This window comes from Manis javanica, chromosome 3 (genome assembly GCF_040802235.1).
Source record: "Manis javanica isolate MJ-LG chromosome 3, MJ_LKY, whole genome shotgun sequence".
Lineage (NCBI taxonomy): Eukaryota > Metazoa > Chordata > Mammalia > Pholidota > Manidae > Manis > Manis javanica.
The window spans coordinates 1,995,191-2,018,044 of record NC_133158.1 but is presented as its reverse complement, the minus strand read 5'-3'; the positions used below and the strand labels follow the sequence as shown (position 1 = coordinate 2,018,044).

The following is a 22,854-nucleotide window of genomic DNA, read 5'->3' as shown; positions in this document are numbered from 1 at the left end:
ATAGTTTTCTCTGGCTTTTTCTTTTTCCCATGAAAGGGTAGGAGGGGAGTGGGTCAAGGAAGATTTCTGGGCATGAGGTCACCCCATGGGGCAACCCTGGCCCCCACCCCTGCATACAGGGCCCCCCACACACTGATATGTGCACAGACCCCACCCCCACCCCATACACATGCCAGACTCAGGGCCTGGTGAGCAAATGGAGGTCAGTGGGCAAGGGCCTGAGGGTACCAGGGCCTTCCCCGTTGCAGAAGGAAGGGATGGTGCCGGCTGGATGGAGCCCTGCCCTGGGAGCACCCACACACACCTGCTCACGCTCAGGGGCTGCCCAGGCCCAAGCTGGGCCAGTCAAGCTCCTGAGTGGTGTTGCCTGTGGTGAACACGTGTGTGCAGGCAAGCTGGGGCTAATAAGCAGGGCTGAGGGGGCAGGACTCCAGATGGCCTCTGCGCAGCACACAGGGCCGTGTGTAGACGAGCTGAGCCCCACCGGGTGTGCAGCAAATACTTGGTTAAGGGGAACACCTGTAGTCCTCGTTACCCCCTCTCTGCTGCCCCCGCCCACTGGACAAGGTCCCCCTGGTCTGCAGCCAGGGTCTGGTCTGGCTGTGAGGTGGGGGCTGCTGTGGGCTGCGGACTGGGCACATGTGAAGCCCCCCAGTAGGGTCACAAGTAGCCCAGGCCTTGGCCCTGACCAAGCACAGCAGCTGTCGCCTGGGTACCGGCCACCCTCACCCTGGTGGGGGCAGGAACACCTGCCCAGAGGTGGGGCCGGGCAGGTGGCAGCACAGGAGGTCAGGATGCTTTAGTGCCAGAATTTGGTGCAGCTCTGGCGCAGCTGGCACTGCTGAGCTCCCTGCCCTGCCCCTGCGACCCATTCCCCGGTTGGAAAGCCAGAGCCTCTGCAGCGGTGGTCAGGGAGGCTGCCGGGATTGGCTCGGAGCCCGACTGGCATGGCCTACTTTCCCTCGCCACCCCCACACTGTCTTCCCACCTTCTCTTTTCTCCCTGGGGACGTGAATTCACTTAAACTTTTAATTAAAAACATTCCCCTTTCTCCCCTCAAGATTTGCTTCCCCGTGACTTTCCTGTTAGAAGGAGAGATGGACGGAAGAGGGGAGGCAGGGAGGAGGCGCGGTCGGGCCTTCCTGGGCCTCCATGGGGCCAGGGACCTGGGCCTGGGCTGGAGGGGGCTGCCGACCCCCGCGCTGTGCCGCCTCTGCTGCCACCAGCTTCCTGGCTGCCCAGGGAGGCGTTTCTGAGGGCTCCGACCCTGGGTGTCGCTGCCAGATTTGAGGAGTGGCGCCAGCTCCGAGGGCCCGGGCACTGCAGTGCACCGGCGTAACCGCTGGAGAGCACATGCCGCACACCCGTCTGCACGAGGGAGCGACTCACCTCCCTGTGGGCCTGCCGTTGGCTCCAGTGGCCTCGGGGTCAGCCTTGAGCTCGCTGGGCACGGGCTGGGGAGGTGTCCCCCAGGGCTACTCCTCAGGGGAGCCTCAGGCCAGCTTGGCATCGGGGGCTCAAGGTCACCAGCTGGGTCACTGATATAGAATTCCCAACTCAGTGCACAAGGTTGGGTCCTGGCTTACGAGACAAGTCCAGACGTGTTGGGGGCACAGACCTTGACGTCAGGGAGCCATAACAGCTTCACTCCCCATCGCCTGCCCCGGCCTCTGCCTCCGGAGGGCACTGCGGCTGTGTCCTCGGGCCCCCCTTTCAGAGCTGGAGCCCACCCAGTGTGAGGAAGGGCGATGTCAGACCATGACGGGCCCCCCTCTGGACAACTGCGGCTTAGACTTCCTTGTCCAGGAGGCCTCCTGACCCGGGGTCAGGGGCTGTCTCTTCCCCTCGTTCCCGTCACCTCCCCAGTCCTCCACAGGCCGGGCAGCTCCATCTTAGGGCAGCCGGGCCCAGCTCAGGGCGACCCCACAGACTCACAGCCGCATGCAGGCACGTCGCCATGTCCTGCCCTGTTAGGCCTTCCCCACCCCTGGGCCCTCCAGGCCCCCAGAGGCTCGGGCACTCAAGACACATCCGGGCCCAAGCCCAGGGGAGGAGCAGAGATGCCACCCGCCAGACCCCACCCAGGTCTCTGGCTCCAGTGCGCAGCCATGGGTGAGCCCCAGCCCGTGCACACACTCGTGCCTGCCTACAAAGCCCCAGCACCATCCTGCCCCTGTTCTCCACAGCACTGCATACAGGGCAGCCCAGGAGGAAGCTCTCTTTCACAGGTTAGAACTTGAGTCCAGAAAGGGAGAGGGCTGGCCAAGACACTCGAGCACCCAGCTGGGACCCCAGTGTCCCAAGATACCCTGTGTCTGACGTGGCCCCACTGCTTGTGCGTGGGTCTCCCCATCCTGCTCTGGGCAGAGGGCTGGGGCTTTCAGAGCGCCCGCTCCTGTCTACTCTCCCCCAGCCCACAGCGGAGGGTTCAGCAGGCTTATCAAGGGGGCCCCATGGGGAGCCTCTGCGCTCCCAGTCTGCACAGGGCCCTGGGCTCGGGCTGGAAGGCGGCCTTCAGGAGAAAGAAGGTCTAAGCTGAGCCTTTGTGCCAGCCCCAGAAGCCCGGGCTCCGTCCTCCTGCCTTCCTAGGAATCTCTGCGCTCCTACCCACCCCTTGGGCCCTGTCTCCTGTCCTCTTGCCCCTCCACAACCCACCCCCTGGGGGTATTTGCATTTGTTTCAGCAGCTCCCAGTGCTCCCAGCTGGGAAGCTCTGAGGGGAGGCCGCGTCCCTAGGGTGCACGTCCCTGAGGTGGGGCCCAGAGGGGATCAGGCCCCACTGTGAACCCAAGAGCACCGGGCCCCAGGTGGCCAGCTTGGGAACGAGCCTGGTGCCTGCCCCACGGTCACCGTGCTGTGAGAGGCCATGCGGGAAGAGACCCAAGCGCAGCCGGGCTGTGCCCCAGGAGGTGTGGAACAGTTGCCAGGAGGGGGCGTTCTGTGCAGAGCACAGGGCCGAGAGGCCGTCTTCATACCCAGATGTGCATGGAGCCCCGTCTCATGCATTTGAGTCTGTGCAGCCAGATGCTCATTCACTCATTCATTTATTCACCGAATAGTGACCAAGAGCTGGGCACTAGGGTCATGGGGATGGAAGGAGCATTGTTCATACCCAGAGAGTGTGTGGTCTGCTGGGAAATAGTGGGATGGGGTGGCAAGGTTCTTGGTGGGGACACATGGCCCTGAAGTGGGGTAGGATGGGGACATACAGAGGGCCTGGCCGGGACTGGGGCCCCTTATCAAAGGAAACACAGTGTCTTCATTTATCAGTGTTTGGTGCTGGTCTTCAGAGCCCCTTGTGGCTTAGAAGGCCCTTGGCTGGCCAAGTCAACACCCTTCATTGTATAGACAGAATCAGAGACCTGAGGCCCAGAACTCAGCCCCAGGATCCTGCTGCTGGACTAATGGTTGCCCTGGATGAAGCAAGGATGGTGCATAGGCAGACCCAACCCCAGACTCACACAGGGTGTGGCCTCTGCACAGCACCTCCTGCAGCCCAGAGGTGGAATTGCAGGCTCAGAAGGCTGCACTCCTGCCTGGGCCCCTCAGAGGGGGTCTGTGCCTTTTGCAGGTTGGAGGGGCACTTGGGGACTTCGGGTGTTTCACTGAACCTCAGTTTCCCACCACAGAATGGTGGCATCGTGACTTCTGGCCTGCCAACCACACTGGGCAGTTGTGAGGGTAGGTGGTGCTGGCTACCTTGACCAGAGCCCTCTGGGAGGCCTTGCTACTGGGGGCGGGGGGCCGTAGGGCTGCCCACCAGAGCAGCAGCAGTGTGATGGTCGGCTTCCCCTCCTCCTCAGTGGCTCTCAAGCTATCCGTCACTTGCAAATTCTCTTCATTTCTAAATAAAATGATTTGTTAATTTGAGTGAGTGATCGCCACTCATCTGGGCCCCTTTGCAGGACTGGGAACAGCTTGTGGGCTCCCAGAGCCCCGTGCCGCCGGCCTGGCGCAGACTTGGAGGGGTTATTTTCAATTTAAATGTGAATTGAATGAGGAGAAAAATGTTTCTCTTGGCAATTCCACAGGAGCTCACTCTTCTGACAGATGTTGGAGTTTATTATCCCATCGGGCCAATGTTTTGTGGAGCAGAATTGCTAATTATTTCAGAGGCCCGGCCACAGCCTAGGAGGGGAGGGAGGTGGCGTGTGTGGCTTTGGAGGGCCTCTGCTGACGGGCACCTCGCCTCTCCACTCCCCTTCTGGGACCTGGGGACTCGTGGGGGCAGGCGCTGCCGGGCGCTTGGGTCCTGCTCCGTGGGGTTCCCTGGAGGAAGTGGTGGGGCTGTTCTTGCCAGCACTCTTTGACCTCGTGGTGAGGGCTCCGGAAGGTCACCTGGGGGTCCTGGACGACTGGGTGTGTAGTGGGCCCCTGGAGGGTGGACGGGAAAGGGCTTGGGAGAGGCCCAAGTCGTTAGTGTCAGGACCACACCTGGCAGGGTCCGCGCTCGCTGGGATGTGGCTGGGTGTCTGTGTGACCGGGGGCTCTGTGCAGGCGTCGGGGAGGGTGTGACCGTGCGCCATGTTTGCGGGTCCCAGGCCCTGGGGTGACCGCTTGTGTCCGTGGATGAGATGTCAGTGGTGGAGCAGCTCTCATCCATTTCTGTCCCCAGTCCCTGCACTACCTTTGAGGGAGGCCTTGGAGGACAGATGGCCAGAGGGGCCCGGATCCCAGGAAGGGTGGGCCAAGGCTGTCCAGGGTGCCGCGCAGCCACGTGGGGGTGCCCAGGTCTCAGGCTCCGTGGTGTGCGGACTGTGGGCTGGGCCTCCTGGTGGGGATGTGTCCCTGGCAGCCAGACCCCTGGCCTCCCAGTCCATCCAGGTCAGCAACTGTAACCTCCCCTGGGCAACTCAGAACAGGGGGGCAGGGCTCCCAAGTTCCTGCAGGACTAGATCTCAAGGCCTCCTGACGCCACACAGCCCAGATCCATCCAGCTTGCCTCTGACATGCAGGGGACAGTTCCTCTCACAGAGTCCCCTGAAAGCCACCTCTGCTGGTACACCCCCCCCACCCGCTTCCCCCTCCACCACCCACCTCTCCTTCCTGAGCCCTGAGGAAGGAGGCTGGTCCCCCTGCCGGCCCCCAGTCTGGCCGCTTTGGGTCCGGCCTCCGCTGTCCACCCCCAGCAGCCCCAGGCCCACGAAGCCCAGCTCCGTAGGTCTGACACAAAGGCGGGGCAGCTGGCCAGGATTTTATGACCCTTATTAACACCAGATTCCCTGGGGTCTGGCTCTACACTCCAGATGCAGGATGACACCAGCAGAGACAAGGTGGGGAGGGTCCACGATGGTGCCAGGTCAGGGGAGATGGCATCTCAGTGCAGAGCCCAGAGGTGGCTCGGGGCCCCTTGGCCTCAGTCTCCCCCGGCCCCAAGTCCTGGTCCCTGGCAGCCATCCTCATGGGGGGCACTGGGAAGCCGGGTTACCAGCCTCCCCCAGGCCAAGCCCCTGCCGGGCATCTCTGATTGACCGCGTGTCCCTGGGAACCAAGCCCTCTCTCTCCTCCAGATAAAACTCCACCGTGACATCCTTCCATTAAATAGGGCATGTTCAGAGGAGAAAATTGCTACTATTTTCCCCTTTTACTTCACTGTCATCAAAAATTGATCCCATATTGCATCCTTATTTCAAAGAATGAGCTAAAAAAATAAAATGAAAATTCTCACTCCTCAGAGCGGCAGCTGCATCAAGCTTCCCATTCCCCTCACCCCAACCCCACCCCCCAAGAAAGAAAGAGAATCCTGGCTACGAAGGAGGGGTGTGAGGAGGGCAGGGCCCGCGGCTGTGCCGGCAGAAGGGGATTTCATATTTCGATCTGGTGAAACGTGGTAGAAAATGGGGTAATTGGGGAGGTTAATTTGGATCTAAATGGAGCGATTCGTTATCTCAATAAGATGAGTCTCGTTTTCCAGGGAGACGGCTGTGCCTGCCAGATGCTGGCCGGCCTGCTGGTGGGGTGCTGGCTCAGAGCAGGGCCCCTCCCACCCACAGTCAGTCTAGCCTCAGGGAACAGTCAGCCCTGCCCACCTTGGGCGGTGGGGGCAGAAACGGGTACAGACCCGGGGACACTGAAGCTGGGGAGAGGGAGGAACAGGCCTGACACCCCACAGAGCACACCTGTCCAGGGACCCTTCCTGTGGGTCTGGAAGCCTCTTTGAGCAGGAGCAAACGGGCAAGATGGGAGTACAGGTCAGCACGGTGTGTTCCCCAGTTCATTCTGCAAAGCGCTGAGCAGGTCTTCACAAAAGCATGTGCACTGAAACATAGATTATGAATAAAAAGGTTGAGACAGAAGAGCCAAGGGAAGCAGCTGCAGGACCAGGCATTTCATCTAGTTGAGCCTCCAAGTTGACTGTGAGCCTCCTGGTAGCCAAAGGAAAAAGGGACACCCAGTGCTTTTTGTTGTAACCACAGGAGACAAGACATTAGGTCAAATCTCCATGGAAGCCAAGTTGTGCTTCCCATGGAATGGTACTTGGGGCGACTTTACGATAGTAACCCTCAGCCCCTTCCACCATTACTAGGGGCAGGGTCTGGGAGCTGGCACCCGGGCTCCAGTGTGACCCTGCACGTGCCCATCACCCGCGGTTACAGGCAGGGGCTGCCAGGAGAGCCAGGAGAGCCAGCCATGCAAGGGCAGGCCTGGGCTTGCAGCTGGACAGACCGAGGTGCGGGTCCTGGTTCGCCCTCCTGCTCACACTGGGCCCTGGGGCACTCACCACATTGTCTTGAGCCTGCTCCTGAAGAGGGGCCAGGAGCGCCAGCTCGCCTGCCACAGTCACCCTGGGCACGTGTGGACTGTAGGCCCCATAAGTGATACCAGCGACCCCAGAGGCACTTGGCAGCTGGTTTGGGACTGGGGCACAACATGTCCTTGTCCGCGTGTGTCTGGCCTGGAGGTGCAAGGCCGTCCTTCACCATGAGCTCCGGGAGAGTGGGCCGGGGCTGATGCCTCCTGCAACTCTGGCACTCAGTACGACCAGAACATGTTTGTGAGGGGCAAAGAAGAGGGGTCCTGGGGCCACTGTTCACTTGTTCCACACTGTGGGGTGAGTGGGGGTAAGAGAACAGTTCTCACAGGCTGGGGGCGGGCTGGGGGAGTGGCAAGCAATGGACAGGTCAAGGGAACCACAGGAGGGGCCACTAGGCGCAGACAGGGCAGGTGGTAGCCCCTGGGGCCCATTCAGCCGGACATGAGGGGGCAGGCAGTGGGCTCCTGGGTCCAGGGGCCACCCACACCCGCCCCACCTGTGCCTCACAAGGCGAGCCAGGACACGAAGGTGAGGACTGCCAGTGAGTATGCCCGACCACGGCGGCATGCATGACCCCTGCATGCGTGTGCTCCCACGGGCACGCGTGCGCACATGTTCACATGCATATTTCTTACATCTGTACTTGTGCCCTGTGCTCACACGTGTACACACCCAAATGAGCATGCACACGTATCCTCCTCTAGACTCCAAGCCTTCTGCCCCCTCTCCTGCCTAGCAGGCCTCCCCCAGAGGCCCTGGTCACAGGGCTCCCACTGTCCGCCTCCCCTGGGGAGGACTTCCTTGCGGGGCTTTGGGGGCAGTACTCAGGTGGGGAAGCCCCCGTGGCCAGGGCCCGAGCCTGGGGATGGGGAAGGGCCAGCAGGCAGAGTGGCGTCTGGGAGTCAGTGGATGAGGGCAGGGAGGGCCCCAGTCAGTGGAGGTGTCCTTGATTCTGGGGCACAGAGACCCTCCCTGCCCCCAGGGGGCATCCGCCTCTGGGGGTTCCAGGAAGGAAAGCAAACCCACGGTGTGAGCAGGTTCCACGCTGAGATGCCCTGCTCACCCCATGCTAGGGGAGTCCCACCGCTTGCTAGGCTTTGGGGTTTCCCCTGTGCAGTGGGGTGAGGACGGCTCACGGGTTCTGCCTTGATGGGTTAAGGAGGGCCCTGGGCCTAGCTAGCCCGCCCAGGCCTTGGTGGGCCCTGCAATGTGCGGGTCTGGCCCTGACATCCTGCCCCGCCAGGCCCTTCCCTCAGGCAGCAGCCTCAGATCTAGGCGGAGCCGAGCACAGCTGCCTCAGGGGGTCCCCAGGCTCAGCCCAGGTGGACACCGCCCCAGGCAGAACCAGCCCCGATGCTGCAGGGGTCCCAGTGCTGGGGCTGCCACGGGTGGAGGAGGGCTCCCGGGGGCCGGAGCGCGCTGCCGGCCTCAGTCACCTCCAGTGACCCCTGGTGCCTCCTCTGGTCTCAGCCTGGGGAGGGGACCGGAGTTCTGAGGCCACCGGGCCCTCCCTAACACACCTCGGCACCTCCAGCCCCATGCGCCGGCACAGCCAGGCTCCCTGAGTGGGTGCTGCTATTTCCCGCTTCACGGGGGGTGACAGGCCATAGGAGCTGAGATCACCTGGTCAGGACGGCTCCAAGCCCACTCGGGGTCTGTCACTAGCGGGGTCTCCCCCACACCAAGCCCACCTCAGAGGGCTGAGATGGAGGCCTGGCCAGCTGGGTTCAGGAGTCTCTTTCCTGGGAGCTGGTGTGGTAGAGAGCAGACTCCCAGGCCCACGTCCCAGGGAAGAGGGGCTGCAGCCCAAATGCAGGCTGGGGTGGCAGAGGTGCCCCAAGGAGGCAGGCTTGTGCTGCATGGCTGCCTGCCCACCCTGCCCAGCGGGCATCATGGCTCTGCGCTGTTGCTAGGCATCTGTAAAGCCCAAGTGGGCCCCACCTGTCAGGAAGCAGCCACGCAGCATGGGGTGGCACAGAGCCTGGGCAGGAGCAAGGCCACCTCTACTGCCCGCCCTCTTCTCGCTTGGCAGCCACAGGCAGAAGCCATTAGCGCCCGGCAGCCCGTCGTGTCCCACGGCTCTGACAAATGCCTTAAATGTTGTGGCCAAGGCTCCAGCTGTCCCACCAGCCGCCTTTACTCCTCGTGATGACCACGTGTGGAGGCTGCTTGCAGCAGTGGGATGCAGCCATGTTCAGAGCAGCTTCTACCCTGGGCGTTTCCACCTGGCAGCCAGGCTGTGCCTACCCCACCCTCCGCCTCCAGGCCTTTGTCTGCCTGCGGGCTCTGCCCAGGCCCCCCCAGCATTGCCCCCAGGCCCTCCAATACCAGCTTTGTGTCCCGGTGGGGCCAAAGCTGGTGGGCAGCTACAGGGAGGGGCCTCAGGCACCCACACCTAGGGGGTGACAGCTGAGCAGGCTCTCACTCCCACTCCCCTGGGGGCCCTGTGGCATCTTGCTTCAGCCTCACCTCGGCTCTTGTGTCCCTGTCGGTGGAGTGGGAATAAGGACCAAGCCTCATGGGGCTTAGAGGCAATGTGTGTGAAGCGAGGGGCGTCCTGACGTCCCGCGGAGGTGGCTGGGAGCGCAGACACCTGCAGGCAGAGGGAGGCCCCGAGGGGTGGAGGCCCTGTCAGCTGCCCCGGCCTTGCCTGCCCGCCTCTCCCCACAGAGCAGCCCGCCGGTTCCTGCCTCCGCAGCTTGGCCCTGCAGAGGCCCCCACCAGAACCCCTCTTCCCCTTCCCTGTCTGCAGTTTTGGTCTGCCCTTCCCTCTTCCCAGAAGCCCTCCCAGCTCGCCCTGACCCCGCCCCAGGTGGGTCCTGAACGCTCCCGACCTCCTCCATGGACACACTGCCTCGGGACGTGGGGCTATTGGGAGCCCCGTTTTGGACCCATGTCAGACAGCTCTGGGCCCTGCCCCTAGCGGCACTGTAGCCACTAATGGGCAGTAAACTGAGGCCACTCTGCTGGCTCTCCCAGGGAACAAGCACCCCTGTCCTGGCCTTGAAGTCTCCCTTTGAGAACCAGTTCTGAGCACGAGTGTCCAGGCCACACTGGGTGGCTGACAGGAGGCCACTGCTCACGTCTTACTGCTTCCCTAACCTTGCGGTGATGCTGTGGGTGATGGGCAGAGAGGGGTTGGGTGATGGGCCCAGTGGTGGGGAGGTGCTGGTGAGGGGGGTCAGGGCCACAGGAGCTGGGGGGGACGGTGGCAGAGTGACAGGGAGTGGTGGCGGTGGTTGGGGGGATTGAGGTGGTGACAAGGCTGGTAGGGCTGCTGCGGAGGGTACCCGCGGGCCATGCACCAGGAAGCCTGTCCTGCTGGGGGCAGAGCCACGGGGCTCAATGCTCTTGTACTTTGAAACCCCAGTGAGCACAGCCTTCTGGGTAATGAGATGCAAATTGGGAGAGAAGACAGCAGCCGAGGCCGGCGGCAGCTCCTAGAGTCAGGCTGATTGCCTCCGCGCCCATCTGCATGGCATTCGCGCACACCTCCTCTGGCAGCTTGAGCAGGTCACCAGAGGTCGCCTGGATGGTTACCTGGGACAAGGGGTGGTGACCTGTGACCCAGATCCAGACCAAGGGCAGGGGCAGGGCCCTCAGTCCAGGCCTGCTGGGAAGGCTGGAGGATGGGGGGCTTCACAGGTTATGGCAGGTCTAGGAGGTCTGGCTCGGCCAGCACCGTGCTCCCGTCTGAGCGCGTGTTGCAGAGGTGACAGCCAGGCCTCCAGCAGAGGGAGGCCCGAGCCCAGCCTGGGGTGCCTCCGCAGGCCCAGGCCGGGCCCCTAACTGGTGCTGTTACCCGAGAGGCTGTCCAGGCCTTGGCTCCCTGCCTTCCCTGTGCAGCGGGGGCCCAGCATCATGGTCTCCTCGTTGGAGGGGATGGTCCTCAAGCCAGCAACTGCCCGTGTGTGCTCAGTGACAGCACCAGGGCCATGTTCCACGTCAGGGTCCCACATCACCCTCTGAGCAGGCCTGCCCTGTCGTTGGCCCCGTCACTCACGGCTGCCCCCGGGATCTGCCTGGAGTGTGAGCCACGGTGGGAGGAAGGCAGGGCCCACGTGGATGCCCAAGCCCAGCCCTCAGGGCCGCCTGCCCAGCCCTGGTCTCTGTCCGTACTGCTGAAGCGCAGGCCCAACCTGCCCTGGGGTCTGCTGCAAGGTGGGCCAGGGGCCCCTCCACGTCCTTGCCTTCTGACCCCAGGTCCACCCACGTCCTCCTCCGGGACAGACGACAGCAAGACCAGGGGCCCTCGCCCTCCGCCCCGGCTGGGCCACTGCCCCGGCAGGCACATCCCAGGCTCCCCGCCAGCCCCACCCCCTCTGCACGGCCCCACCCTCTCTCCCCCCTGACGTTGGGCCTAATCAGAGCTAATCAGAAAATTATGAGCTGCCTGATTACTGATTAGATTCCTAATGTTAATAGAGTCGAGAAGGGCCTGCTCAGGCTGTGTTTTAGGAAAAAGTGTAAAAATAACATCATGGGAGGAGAGTATGCGGCTGGGCGGGGGCTTGGGCTCTGCCGTCCTCGCGGACAGACTCTGCTGCCCTAGTTGTGGGGGGCATTCAGGAGGAAGTGCATTTCATAGCAAGGGGTCCCCTAGCACCTGCAATGGCTGCCAAGGAAGATGCTGCCCCAGGCAGCCCTCACTGCAGAGGCCTCTACCAAGTTCCGTGCTCAGGACAGTGGGACAGAATGGCAGTAGGGGAAGAGGCGGGGTACAAAGAGCCTCCTGATGGTGCCCCGCACGAGAGCAGGGCCTTGTCCGTACTGACCCACCACGTCTGCACAGCCCAGGTACACACCAGGTGCTTAATAAGCATTTGTTGACAGGGAAGAGGGAAGGTCACGTGAACCCCTTCCCACTGGAACTGCCACCCTCCCACATCCTGCTTCTGAGCCATGTGGGGTGTGGAGGCGTCTGAGAAGGCTTCTTAAAGGGGGTGTTGGGATAGGGCAGGCGGTGCCCAACTCCCAGCTCACCCGGCCAGGTGGGGGTCCTACGCCCGCCACCCCCCGCCTCTCACCAGCAAGGCCCAGTGCCTTGTTCTTCCGGACCATTGCATTCCTGACTGGCAGCGGCCAGGTGGGGCGGGTGGGGGGCAGTCTCACCAGGTCCATGGTGGGGATGGGGTCCTGCAAAGCAGATATCCCCAGTTCAGGCCCCCGAGGCAGCTCCTTGAGCCCTCTGTGTGGGGCGCCCGATGAGGCCCGTGTTTAGACTCAGCCTCACCCTACCTGTGCCTTCCCTCCGCACCACCTAGGGTCCCTGCACCCTGTCACCAGCGCCACCTCTGGCCTGGCCTCTGCCGCTCCACCCCGGGGACTCCCGGTCCTCTCAGCTGACAGGTCCGAGGGCACCTCCTGATCCCCAGGGGAAGCCACGCAGAGCGCTGCCCGGGTGCCGTGCCACACCCACACCCACCCGTGTGTCTCTGCAGTGTGGCCTGAGGTGGGGAGAGGGGACACGGGACACTCAGAAGAATGGCAACCACCCGGCCTCTCTAGCCAGAGGTGGCCCAGCTGGGGCCTGGTCCTCGCACTGGGTGCTGCCAACATGCTCCTAAAGGATGGAAGAAGCTTCGGTGACAGGCAGAGGGAGGAAAGCTGACAGAACTGGCAAATGCAGGAGGAACCGCACCCGGCTCACCGGGACAGGCTCAGGGTGCAGGCACTGGAGGCTGAGGGGCATGGGCAAGGCTGCGGTTCTCACCGTGCAAACCCCCGGAGGCCGTGCCAGGCAGGGTGGGCAGTGCCTTGGAAGCAGCCTCAGAGGCCCCCGGCCCAGCCTGAGGCTCACACTCTGGGGGCTAAGGGGCCTCTGCAGGCTGGGCGCTGGGACACACACCTGACCCTGTGTGGGGCCTGTTGGCATGTCCCTCAGCGAGGAACCCCCTCTCTCCGGGGCCACACAGGGGCCCAGGAGCGGCGGCAGAGACTAGCAGGCCCGGGTGAGAGCTCTCAGCACAGGGCTGTGCTCCCTTCCCGAAGCAGCCCGACGCCAGAGTGCGACGCTCCCGAGGTCCTTCGTGCCTGGCCCCTGACACGTGCTCTGTAGATGCAAGCCGGCCCCTGGATGCTCTGCCCAGCCACAGGCCCTCCGCTCGCCCCTTGCCCTGCTCTCCGTGGGCATGTTTGGCTTCTGTCCCATGACACCCTGGACCCATGCCTTCTGACTTGACTGTGGCTCCCGCTGGAGCTGCAAGGCCGTAACAGCACCTGAGTGCTGGCCTCTCCTTTCCTTCCCAGAGGTGGTGTCCCAGAGCCTGTGGCCTCCGTGCTCCGGGAGTTAAAATGTCCACTTCAGGGTCGCATGCCAGGGATAGGTGTGAGAGTGGGTTTGTATATCCTCTCATGGCAAAATGCAGCCCCACCGGAGTCCTGGAGGCCCACAGTGTGCTGGGGAATTCTGCCTGGTCTGAAATCGAAGCCTCTGGGACACCAGGTCCCCAGCCCTGCCTCTGTCTTCATTACAGGCCCCCGTGGCTGCTTCATCATTTTCCTGGGAAATTAAACAGGCTGCTCCTTGCACACAGGACCGAAGAGGACACAGGGATCGATAACCGAGCCCGCAAGGCCCCTAGAGAGTGACAGGTCCCCCCTCGGGGCAGGCGCCCCTCCAGGCAGGAACCACAACTCAAATGGCTTTTTCCCTGTTACAAGTATTTTGACCTTTTTATTTTTAAGAGAAAAATCCATTTTACTAATTTTTTTATCCACTCATGGAGCCTGCGTGTGGCTGGCAAGGGAAAAGGCCAGGGAGACCGTCGTTGCCGGCAGCGGCGGGGCCTCGCATGAAGGCTCCCCCTGTGGCGCCCTTCGCGGCTGCTGGAATTTTGGTCTGGGGTTTACATGTTTGTGTTTCATGGTCCCAGTGGTTGTTCAATCTCTGTGCTGGAAGCGGGATTAACAGAAAGGGTGGCTCAGATGTGCTGGGACCAGGTGTGTCTGGCTTGGGTGACTGCAGGAAGGGGCGAAAGGAGAAACCTTGGAGGGAAGGGGTGGGGAGGGCCAGAGGGCAAGGCCAGGTGTTGGCAGCCACTCGGCAGGAAGGCGTCTGTCACCTGCTGTGCCCAGGTTGTGATCCTGGTTGGCCACTCTGACCGTGCAGGTGCCCATCTCCTCACCCCTGGAACCCAGCCAGATGGGGCATCAGGACAGGATGTTCCCTCAGAAGGTCTTGGTGAGTGAGGTGCCTGTGAGCTCTGGGTGCACCTGTGTTATGGATGGTGGCAGTATGAGACGTCAGGGCGGCCCCCGCACGTGTGCCAGGCACCTCCACCCACACAAGTGTCTCCCCCAGGTCGCAGCTTGGCCAGGGTCAGGACCAGCCGGGATGCCCCTGGTCCATGACTGGATGTACTGCTTGGAGAGGACAGACGGTGACTGACCACTGAGGCCAAGGCCGCAGGAAGGAGGGCCCCCAGGGCCAGGACCCCCACCCCACCTGTAGGGCAGCCCCCGTTGTCAGCCCTTGGGCTCTAGCTCCTCCTTGCTAAACTGCATGTCGCTTCATTATTGTGCAGATATTTTAATTATGCAGATATGTTTTTAGACAGTTTTAAATATGTATATTATTTACTCATTAGACCATAACAGCTCTGGAAATTGGAAATCTGTATTTAGGATCTATCAGTGCAGAGTACAGAGCCAGCACAAGGCCCGCCCGTGCCAAGGCAGCAGAGCCGGGCGGCTGCTGGACACCCTGCTGCTCACTCCCTGGGGTCTGCACCCCGGGACACCAAGGTTGGGGTAGGCTCAGAGCCGCGTCTGGGGGGCCAGGGACTGAGTCCCTGTCCCGAGGGAGGAGCAGAGGAGCCGCTCTGGAGGAAAGATGCGGGACCTGAGCCCAGCCAGCCTGACCCACCTGGCCAGCCCTGGTCCTTCCCTGAAACGTCTGGCAGTGCTGGGAGACCTGGGCTTGATGCCCTCTATCTCTCCATCCCCAGGGGCCCGGGCAGTGGCCCTCACCCTCTGGGCCTTAGCCCCTCACCTATGGGCCCACCTCTCAGGTGTCTTGCTGGGTCAGGGAGCTGGGGGGCAGGTGCAGGCCATCCTCACCTGTCGCTGGACTGTCTGCCGGTCAATGAAGCCCCAGGCCAGGGCGGGTGCCAGCACCGAGGGCTGATGTCGTCTGTCACCGTCACCTCCCTCCGCCTCAGTGCCCCCCCACAGCTCCTGCAGGCTCAGCCTCCATGGCCCAGACCTCTCCTGCGCTACAAGAGTCCAGGGCCTTTCACCCTAAGCCCCTCGGATCTCCTTGGAAGAGAAAGGAGCTGTGAGTACTTCAGGCCAAAGCACTCACAGTCTTCCCTTCAGGCTGTGCAAAACAAGTCCTGCTGGATAGGCAGCTGCTGCCCAGACCCTTCCGGGCTGGGTGCTGGGGGAGAGGAAAAGTGGGGGCACCGGCCTGGGGAGACAGACACCCTCAAAGAGGATGGAGGGGCCAGAGCGCCAGCCCGAGGGACCTTCTCTCCAGGCGCTGGCCTCTGAGGGGTCCACGGCCGCAGGTCCCTTATCTCATGAAGGACTTCCCTCAGTGGGGGCCCACAGCCTCTGCCGAGGGGCTGCTCCCAGGGGGAGCTTTGTCCCCAGCCTGCGTACCACCAGCCCTGCTTTCTTGCCTTTTCCTCTGAGAGTGGTTTTGGGAGCTGGTTTTGGGGTCACACAGCTGGCCAGCCAGCCCAGGCCTCTGCCCAGGTCCAGAGACACCTTGCCCTTGATTTAGCCGGTGTTCGTTGTGCACCGACTGTGTGCCAGCAGCCAGTTACTGTAAACCCGTGAGCTGCCAGAAATGGCCCCCAGCATGCTCAGCGCCCAAGGGAGAAAGCAGAGCAGAGGGCTCCCTCCTGACGGGGCAGTTGGGGCCTGGCAGGGGTCAGGGAGCTCCAAGAGCCTGGGTGAGAGTCTGGGCACAGGAGGGCAGCGTGCAGGGAGACAGAGGCTGCACGGGGCCCGAGAGCAGCCAGAGCCCCAGCAGGGAGGCAGGCCCAGGGAAGCTGGGCTGGGGTCAGGGACGAGACTGTCCAGGCTCTGATTCACCCCTGGGGCCCCTCGGGCACGGGGGTGGGTGGTCCCGGTCCCCCATCCTCAGCCACAGCCTGCGACGCCTGCCTCAGCCGCTTCGGCCCTTCCTTCTGCACCGCAGCCCTGTGTATTCATTCATTCGGCAGTTTCTACACGTCCAGCGCCCGGGGATGGACTGGTTGATCTGTAACACCGAAAAAATAATAATGGCTTGATCGTTACCGAGGATTAAAAGTAATCCTTTCGCAGTGGCTGTTGCGACTCTGTTATTCACGAGTCAGTGGGCTGACCTGGGCCTTTGCGCCCATGGGACTCCATGAATTCAAGGAGACTGGGGCTGGGTCCCTTTCCCCAGGCCCCCCTCACAGAGGCTGCTAGGCTGGGAGGTCGGAAGGCCTGCAGCCCAGTGTCCTGGGGCCTGGGAATCCCGTGCTCCGAGCTGAGCCCTGAGGGGTGAAGGAGCTGGCACCCCCCCAGCCATCAGGGAGGTGCCGTGGCCCAGCTTGGAGGCCAAGACTAATGTCTGTGTGGTGTTTACCACGCCATCAACCCTGTGGCTTTTCCGTGGCAAGGGACCTCATCTAGTTACTCCACACCCTGCCCCAGCCTCATCCTCCCTGAAGAGCAGTGGCCTCAGTGGACCCCCACAGTGGCTCCAGGCCCACTGTGAGAAGGTCTGGGTCCCGGGAAGGTGGTGGGCCACCGGGTAAAGAAAGGGGATGTGCGGCATTTGCCTAAGACCTTACGCTTCCCACCCGGGCTGCATGGTGGGGCCCAGTTAACAGTGGTGAGAGCGTGGCTGACCATCCATTTCACACAGTACTGTCCTCTGAGAAGGGCACTGCGGGCTGTGAATTGGCCTTGCTCGTGCGGGGTGGCAGTCAGGGTGGGGTGTTTGTGGTCTAGGCCAGTAGGAGGGCCCAGCATGGAAAGGGAGGGTCAGGAGGTGGGTGCAGGTGGGCCCCTTGGGGGTCTCAAGAAAGCTTTGCCTTTTATATGGGGAGCTGCTGAGAGTTTAGGGGCAGGAGGGGGATGCGGTCACAATATCAGATCTGCATTTTGAAGGCTCCAGGTGCTGTGCAGAGAATAGGTGACAATGACCAAGACGGATGCAGGAGCCAGCAGGAGGGGGCTCAAGTGCTATCGAGGACCAATGGGGCACAGCTCCAAGGTGGACGGGCTCATTCAGGACAGGCTTGTGTGAATGCCCGTGGGCCTAAGGGTCCCCCCCCCAGGAAGGTGTCCAGGAGCTCGGGAAGGTTCAGGATTGGAGGCAAACACAGGAGGCATCTGGAAGCGGAGAGGCCTATGGTACCTGAGGCTGATAGGTGTGTGGCCCCCACGCAGGCTCTGCAGTAATAGGAGGGGTGGCAGGAGAGGGGCTCACTCCAGGGGAAGCCCAGCACTGTGACTCGAGGGGTGTGAGCCCAGGTGCCTTCCTGCAGTCATGCCAGCATTCACTGCTCATGGCCCGCGGAGGCGGCAGGCCCAGTGGGGGGGGTGGCTCTGGGCATCCCTTCTGGCCGCCAGGGTGGCGTCCTGCCCCAGAGTGGAGGCCGTGGCTCTGCAGAGAGGCCCCCACTGCCCACTGTTCCACACCAGGAGGGAGAGAAAGCGGGTCTTTGTGTCCTGACTCACACCTCCCTTGAACGGGCAGCCGCCAGGCTCTATTAGAATCTCCCCTCTGGGGCCCACGTGCCACCAGGCCTACTGATGGAAAGGGCGTGTGTCACGAGCACCAAGAGACAAGGGCCTTCTGAGTAGCGGCAGGAGGCAGGAGCTTACTGCACTGTGGGACACAGTGGGACGGGAGTGGGGGACTGTCCCTCGCCGAGCATGGTGGGCCCTGTGGTGGGCCCCAGACCCCGGTCGTGGGCTGGGCGAGGCAAAATGGGGCGAAGGCCAGGCTCAGGGCCAGCCTGACCAACTCACTACATGGCCTTGGCCAGGCTGCGTGCCGTCCCCATGCCTGGGCATCCCCACCCGAGGGGCACAGGTCAGGCATGTGGAGAATGTGATGTGTTCCTGGCCGGACAGGGCTTCCTGCAGTTGGTGACCAATTTGCGGTGACAGTCGTCATTATGTTTAAAGGACTCCACTGCGCTCAGCTATATGGGGGTCACCTGTGGGATCCCCAGGCTCTTGTAGCCCCAAGATCCATGGAGACACAAAATAAGGCCCCCAGAAGGGTGACTGGGGTTCAGGCCCTGAGGATGGCCAAGACCAGTGCCTCCTCCAGGAAGCCCTCCCTGACATCCCAAGCTCCCAAGTGCTGAGCCTTCTAGAAGTACCTCAGCTGCTCCTCCCCTGCTGTTCTGCTGGGCTGTGTGTCTCCTCGCCTCTGGACTGTGAGGGGCAGGGCTGGCTCTGCCACATCTCCACGCATCGCACCGTCTGTGCTGGGTGACAAGGTGTGGGACAGGACACACACCTACACTCACAGGCCCAGGGGCCTCGAAGGAGGGGCCGCAGGACCAGCCCCCAAGGAAGGGCCAGGCTGGTGTGGACAGGCCTGCAGAGCCCTGCTGGGAGGCGCTCAGGAAGCCGGGACAGGGACAGTGGGGAGGGGATGGTGGGCAGAGGTGGGCCGTGGCTCCTCCTGCGGGAGGCCACGGCGTCTGCGAGGCCCTGTGGCGTGTGGCTGCGGAGGGCTTCCTCTTGGCACTGGGCGACACCAGTTTGTAAGGGGTAGAGAGTGGCAGTGGGCTCGGCTCTAGGGCTTGGGTCCTGCTCCGTCCGGGACCCCTCCACACCGGGGGCTGCGCACAGGGTGCCCCACAGAGCTGTGGGCAGGGCCACACAGCCAGCCAGGCGGGGGACCCTGAGCCCATCGGCCCAGAGGGGGATGGAGAAGGCTTTGGGCTCAGCCTCCATCCTCACCGACCTGTGCTCTGTCCCTCAGAGGTTGGCCGATGCTGCAGAGAACTTCCAGAGGGCCCATCGCTGGCAGGATAACATCAAGGTAAGAACTGGAGCACCCACCCCTGCCCTAGCACCTGCCAAGCCCCAGCAGGGTGGGTGTCAGTGGGGGTGGGGGCGGGGGTGCTGAGGGGTCTGTGGGGTGGAGCCGGAACCTGTGTCCAGCATTCCACAAACACTTGAGGCTCCTCTTGGTGCTGGGACTCAGGGTGCTGACATGTGCCTGTCACGCACCCCAGAGGGGCTGTGGAGACCCCCCACCACAGGCACACAGGCAGTTCTAGAGTGATGCTCCTAAAATTGGCTCCACGGTGGTTAAGGAGGTGCCCCTGGGGCAGAGAAGCCCCTTGACTCCGGGACTTCTCAGACGTGGTGCCCTGGCCCCAGAGAGGCACCAGGGAAGGGCGCTCTGCCCGCCCGGGGCTTCCCCGGGCAGCAGCCTGCTCCCACTGGAGGATAGGGATGGGGGATCCCCAGACGTGCGGGAGGAAGGGAACCTCTGGAGCCCAGCCTCAGCCCTGGCCAGCCCTCTCGAGGCAGGCAGCAGGAGAGCTGAGCACACCTGCCCCCCTCTGCCACCTAGCCTCTCAGAGGGTCACAGTCAGCCAGAAGAGAGACTGCGTCCTTCCCAGCCTTGGGGAACCCCAAAGCCACCAACGACTAGACCCTGAGGGACCAGACCAGTGGGTGGGGCTCGCTGTGTCCACCGCAGCTGCACAGGCACCGGCTGCGCCTCCTGGTGGTCTGTGTGCTGAACACAGGGAGTGGCACCAACAGCTGCCCCCAGGGCCCAGGGGCCAGTCCGGGTGGGGTGGGGGGCCGGAGGCCCTTGGCCCTGCAGCTCTGGGCCCAGCGCATCTCAGCGGCAGGCTGGGGCACACTCAATGGGGTACGCAGGTGCAGAGAGGTCAGACCTAGCTGAGGTACTATGGTGGCCAAGGAGTCCCGGAGGGTCTGGCAGGTGGCCGCCCCAGCCCCCCAACTTGCCCTGAGGTGCTCCCAGCTCTGGGTGTGACCGCAGAGCAGCCAGGCCCTGCCATAGCCCAGTGCTCCCCACCCCCACCCCACAGCCCGCAGTCTGGCCGGCTGTCCCGCTGCGGTATCTGCGGCAGCTGGCTCTGTATCACCCTCTCCCTCCTGCTGCAGGGACAGGGCCCTGCGCCCCCCAGCACCCCTGGGGCTGCCTCAGCTGCCAGGCTGAGTCACCAGTGCTAATGGGGGGCCGCACAGCCCACCTGCCTGGGCGGGGAGCTGGCAGCAGCTGCAGGCAGGACTGTGCTGGGGGTCCTGGGGAGCTGAGGCTGGGACGGGATAGGGTGTTTGTCCCTTGCAAGCACGCCACCCACCCTTCAAGCCATGTCCTTCGCAGTGACCTTCAGGAGGTGACAGCCATATTCCTCTCCAATGCTTAGGAGAGGCCTGAGTGTTCACTCCCTGGGGCCCCTCCTTCTGGCCCTGGCCCTGGGAGTGGCCCCCAGTGGCCCCCAACCTCCACTACAGGTGGTCCAGTGCAGGTGGCCCAGCCAGTGTCCTAGGGGGCTGGCCTCTCTGCCCCCTTGTGGCCCCCAAGCCAGAAGCAGCCTGCCCCAGTGCTGCCCACCACCTGCCCACATGCCCAGTGGGTGCCCTGTGGACGGAGTGGGCTGGGGCTTCTTACTTCTGAGATGGGGAGGATGACCTCTAGAGGAGACACCTGGGCTGTGAGGTCAGACTGAGCCCACTGAGCGTGGTCAGTGGGTGTGGCCTCCAGTGTCCACAGCACACAGTAGGTCTGTATACTGACCTCTGAGAAGTGGCCAGTGGTGTGCCCACATCCACACACACCCCACCATGGACACCAGCCCAGACACTTGGGGGACCCTGGGGCCTGCAGGGTGAGAGCAGAGACGAGAGAGCAAAGGCGGGTGTCTGGATGTGAGGCTCCCTGCCCCCTCTCTAGTCCCAGGCCATGACTCACACACCTGGCTGTGGCAGGGCAGGGGGCCTGTAGCCACAGCCCTGGCCATGGCCGCTGGACACCAGAGGAACCGTGGCCCCTGTGGATGGGCAGAAGGTGCCCTGGTACCTCTAATACATGGGACAGGTGCACAGGCCTGCCTGCCAGACAGTGCCTGGCGCCAGCACCTCCCTGTGCCAGCATTATCTGCCATCTACGCTGCCACCAGGAAGGAGCTGGACTAGGATATGGGGGAGGAGGAGAGCAGGAGAGGTCACTGGCCCCAGGGCCTCAGTGCCAAACACTCCAGGGCCTGCAGGGGACATAGCCCTGCCCTGGGAGTCTGATGGGGGTGGTAGCTGTGCCTGGGAACCTAAAGGGGGAGGGGGAACTGGGCCAGGCCAGAGGAGCCGGCTGGACAGGACAGGTGGCCTCCCCAGCCTGAGGCCTGCCTCTCCACCAAGCCAGTGACAGACGGTCTCTCAGAAAACAGTCCTCCTGGCTAAGCTGAGCTGGTAGCAGGCCAGGGCAGGAAGGCCAGGCATCCTCAGTGGTGCAGCCAGTAGCTCGCCTGGGCCCTGTAGGGGGGCCTGGTAGGCGGGCGGCATCTGGCCAGGCCACGGCAGCTGCCTTCCATAGCACCAAACGTGGATGCAACTGCCATTGCCCACGCTCACCCATGCCCACTCCCCACCCTGTCCCCCACTTGCCGGCACCCCTCATGCCCTCTCCTGGGCTCAGCTCCAGCTAAGGAGGGCATAGATGTTCTCTCTATAAGGGTCATGGGGGGCCCCAGCCCCACACCTCATGTGCCCTCTGTGTACAGATCCGTGGTCGGGGGTGAGGGGGACAGGTGTGTCCATGAGTTCAGAGGAGCTTTGAACCCATTTGAGCAAATGGCCTCAAGCGCCAGGTGACAGTGGGGCTGTTGGGGTTGTGGACCCCAGACACTGAAGGAGCCTGTTCCAGCCCAGTCAGGCCCTTCCGGGGCTGTGGAGTCACAAACACAGGGCCCCAAGGCAGGGATCATGACCCCTGGGAGGTCCAGCTCTCCATCCCCCTAGTGCTGTCCCCCAGGAGGCCCAGTCACCCTGGCTTGTAAGTGGAAAATCAAGACCCTGAGGCAGAGTCTCGCTGCAGCATTCCACAGGCACCCTTCCTTCCTCGGTGATCTGGGGGTGACCCCCAGGAGTCCTCCTGGGCCCCTGGGGACTTTTGAGGCTTCTGCCTCAGTCTTCACTCACTGCTCAGGACCCCAAAACTTGGGTCAGGATTTGAGGCCAGGGCCCTGGGCACACTCACTAGGTGGCATTCTGGCCTGCCTCCCTGTGAGCTAACCCAGAGGCGGGCCACTAACAGTTGCCCTGGGACCTTGTACAGGCTGCCCAGGGACCCTCCCACCCCAACCCGAGCTCTGTTTGCAATGCGTTTTCACACACGTGGCCTTGCCCAGCACCATCTGGTGCCAATGCTTCCCTCTCCCAAGGAAGGGGCGTGCGTGGCCCTCTGAAGGTGGCAGAGGGAGGAAGGCATCCTGCCCACACACACCCAAGCCCCTGGGGCCAAGGGCCGCATGCAGATCCCTAAGCCTCACCATCATCTGCATGGGACCGGGATCTTCCTGTTAGACATGGTCCCCTAAGCCACTGAAGCCGTCAACATCCGATCCTCCCGAGGCCGTGAGACAGCAGGACAGGCAAAGGGGGCCACCAGAGCAGCTGCAGGGGCCGCCCCGGACAGCGTCGGACAGGCGGAGCCGGCCACAGCCTGCAAGGGGGGCCCACGGCCCCTGCGGGCCCAAGAGCAGCTGGCCCCCCACCCGTGCCCTTCTTTGTCCTTGTGGAAGGTTCACCTAAAAAGTCGGAGAGTGAGGCCCCACGTTCTAATCTGCAGTCCTCCCACCGTGCCCGCCTGTTTTCATTATGGAGGGAAAGAGCATCAGAGCCATGTTTATAACCCCCTTTTAGATAACAAATCACATTTTCTTTTCACCAGCGAGTGTGTTGAATTGATATTTTTCCCCTCGGTTTAATGGGTTTGTGTGTTCAGGAATGATCTTCGTCAACCGAAACTCCTTATTGTGTTTGATGTAATGTCAGCTTTCATTATGCGCTGCGGTTGGAGCGGCAGGGAAGGCTGAGCGCCCTGGGGCCTGGGCCCCCTGGCCACCCCACCACCCCGGCCCATGTCCAGGCTTCCTGGACGGGTGGGTGGGTGGG

At 62.9% G+C, this 22,854-nt stretch overlaps 1 protein-coding gene across 9 annotated transcripts in view; it reads left to right on the top strand.

Annotated features, from left to right (window-relative positions):
* The window catches only part of CACNA2D2 (calcium voltage-gated channel auxiliary subunit alpha2delta 2), a 115,940-nt gene that overhangs the window by 69,581 nt on the left and 23,505 nt on the right, over positions 1 to 22,854 (top strand). For all 9 annotated transcript variants that reach the window (XM_073230620.1, XM_073230621.1, XM_073230624.1 and 6 more), the window contains exon 4: positions 18,683 to 18,742. In XM_073230620.1, coding sequence (XP_073086721.1) covers positions 18,683 to 18,742 — 60 coding nt within the window. The remainder of the gene's footprint in view (positions 1 to 18,682; positions 18,743 to 22,854) is intronic.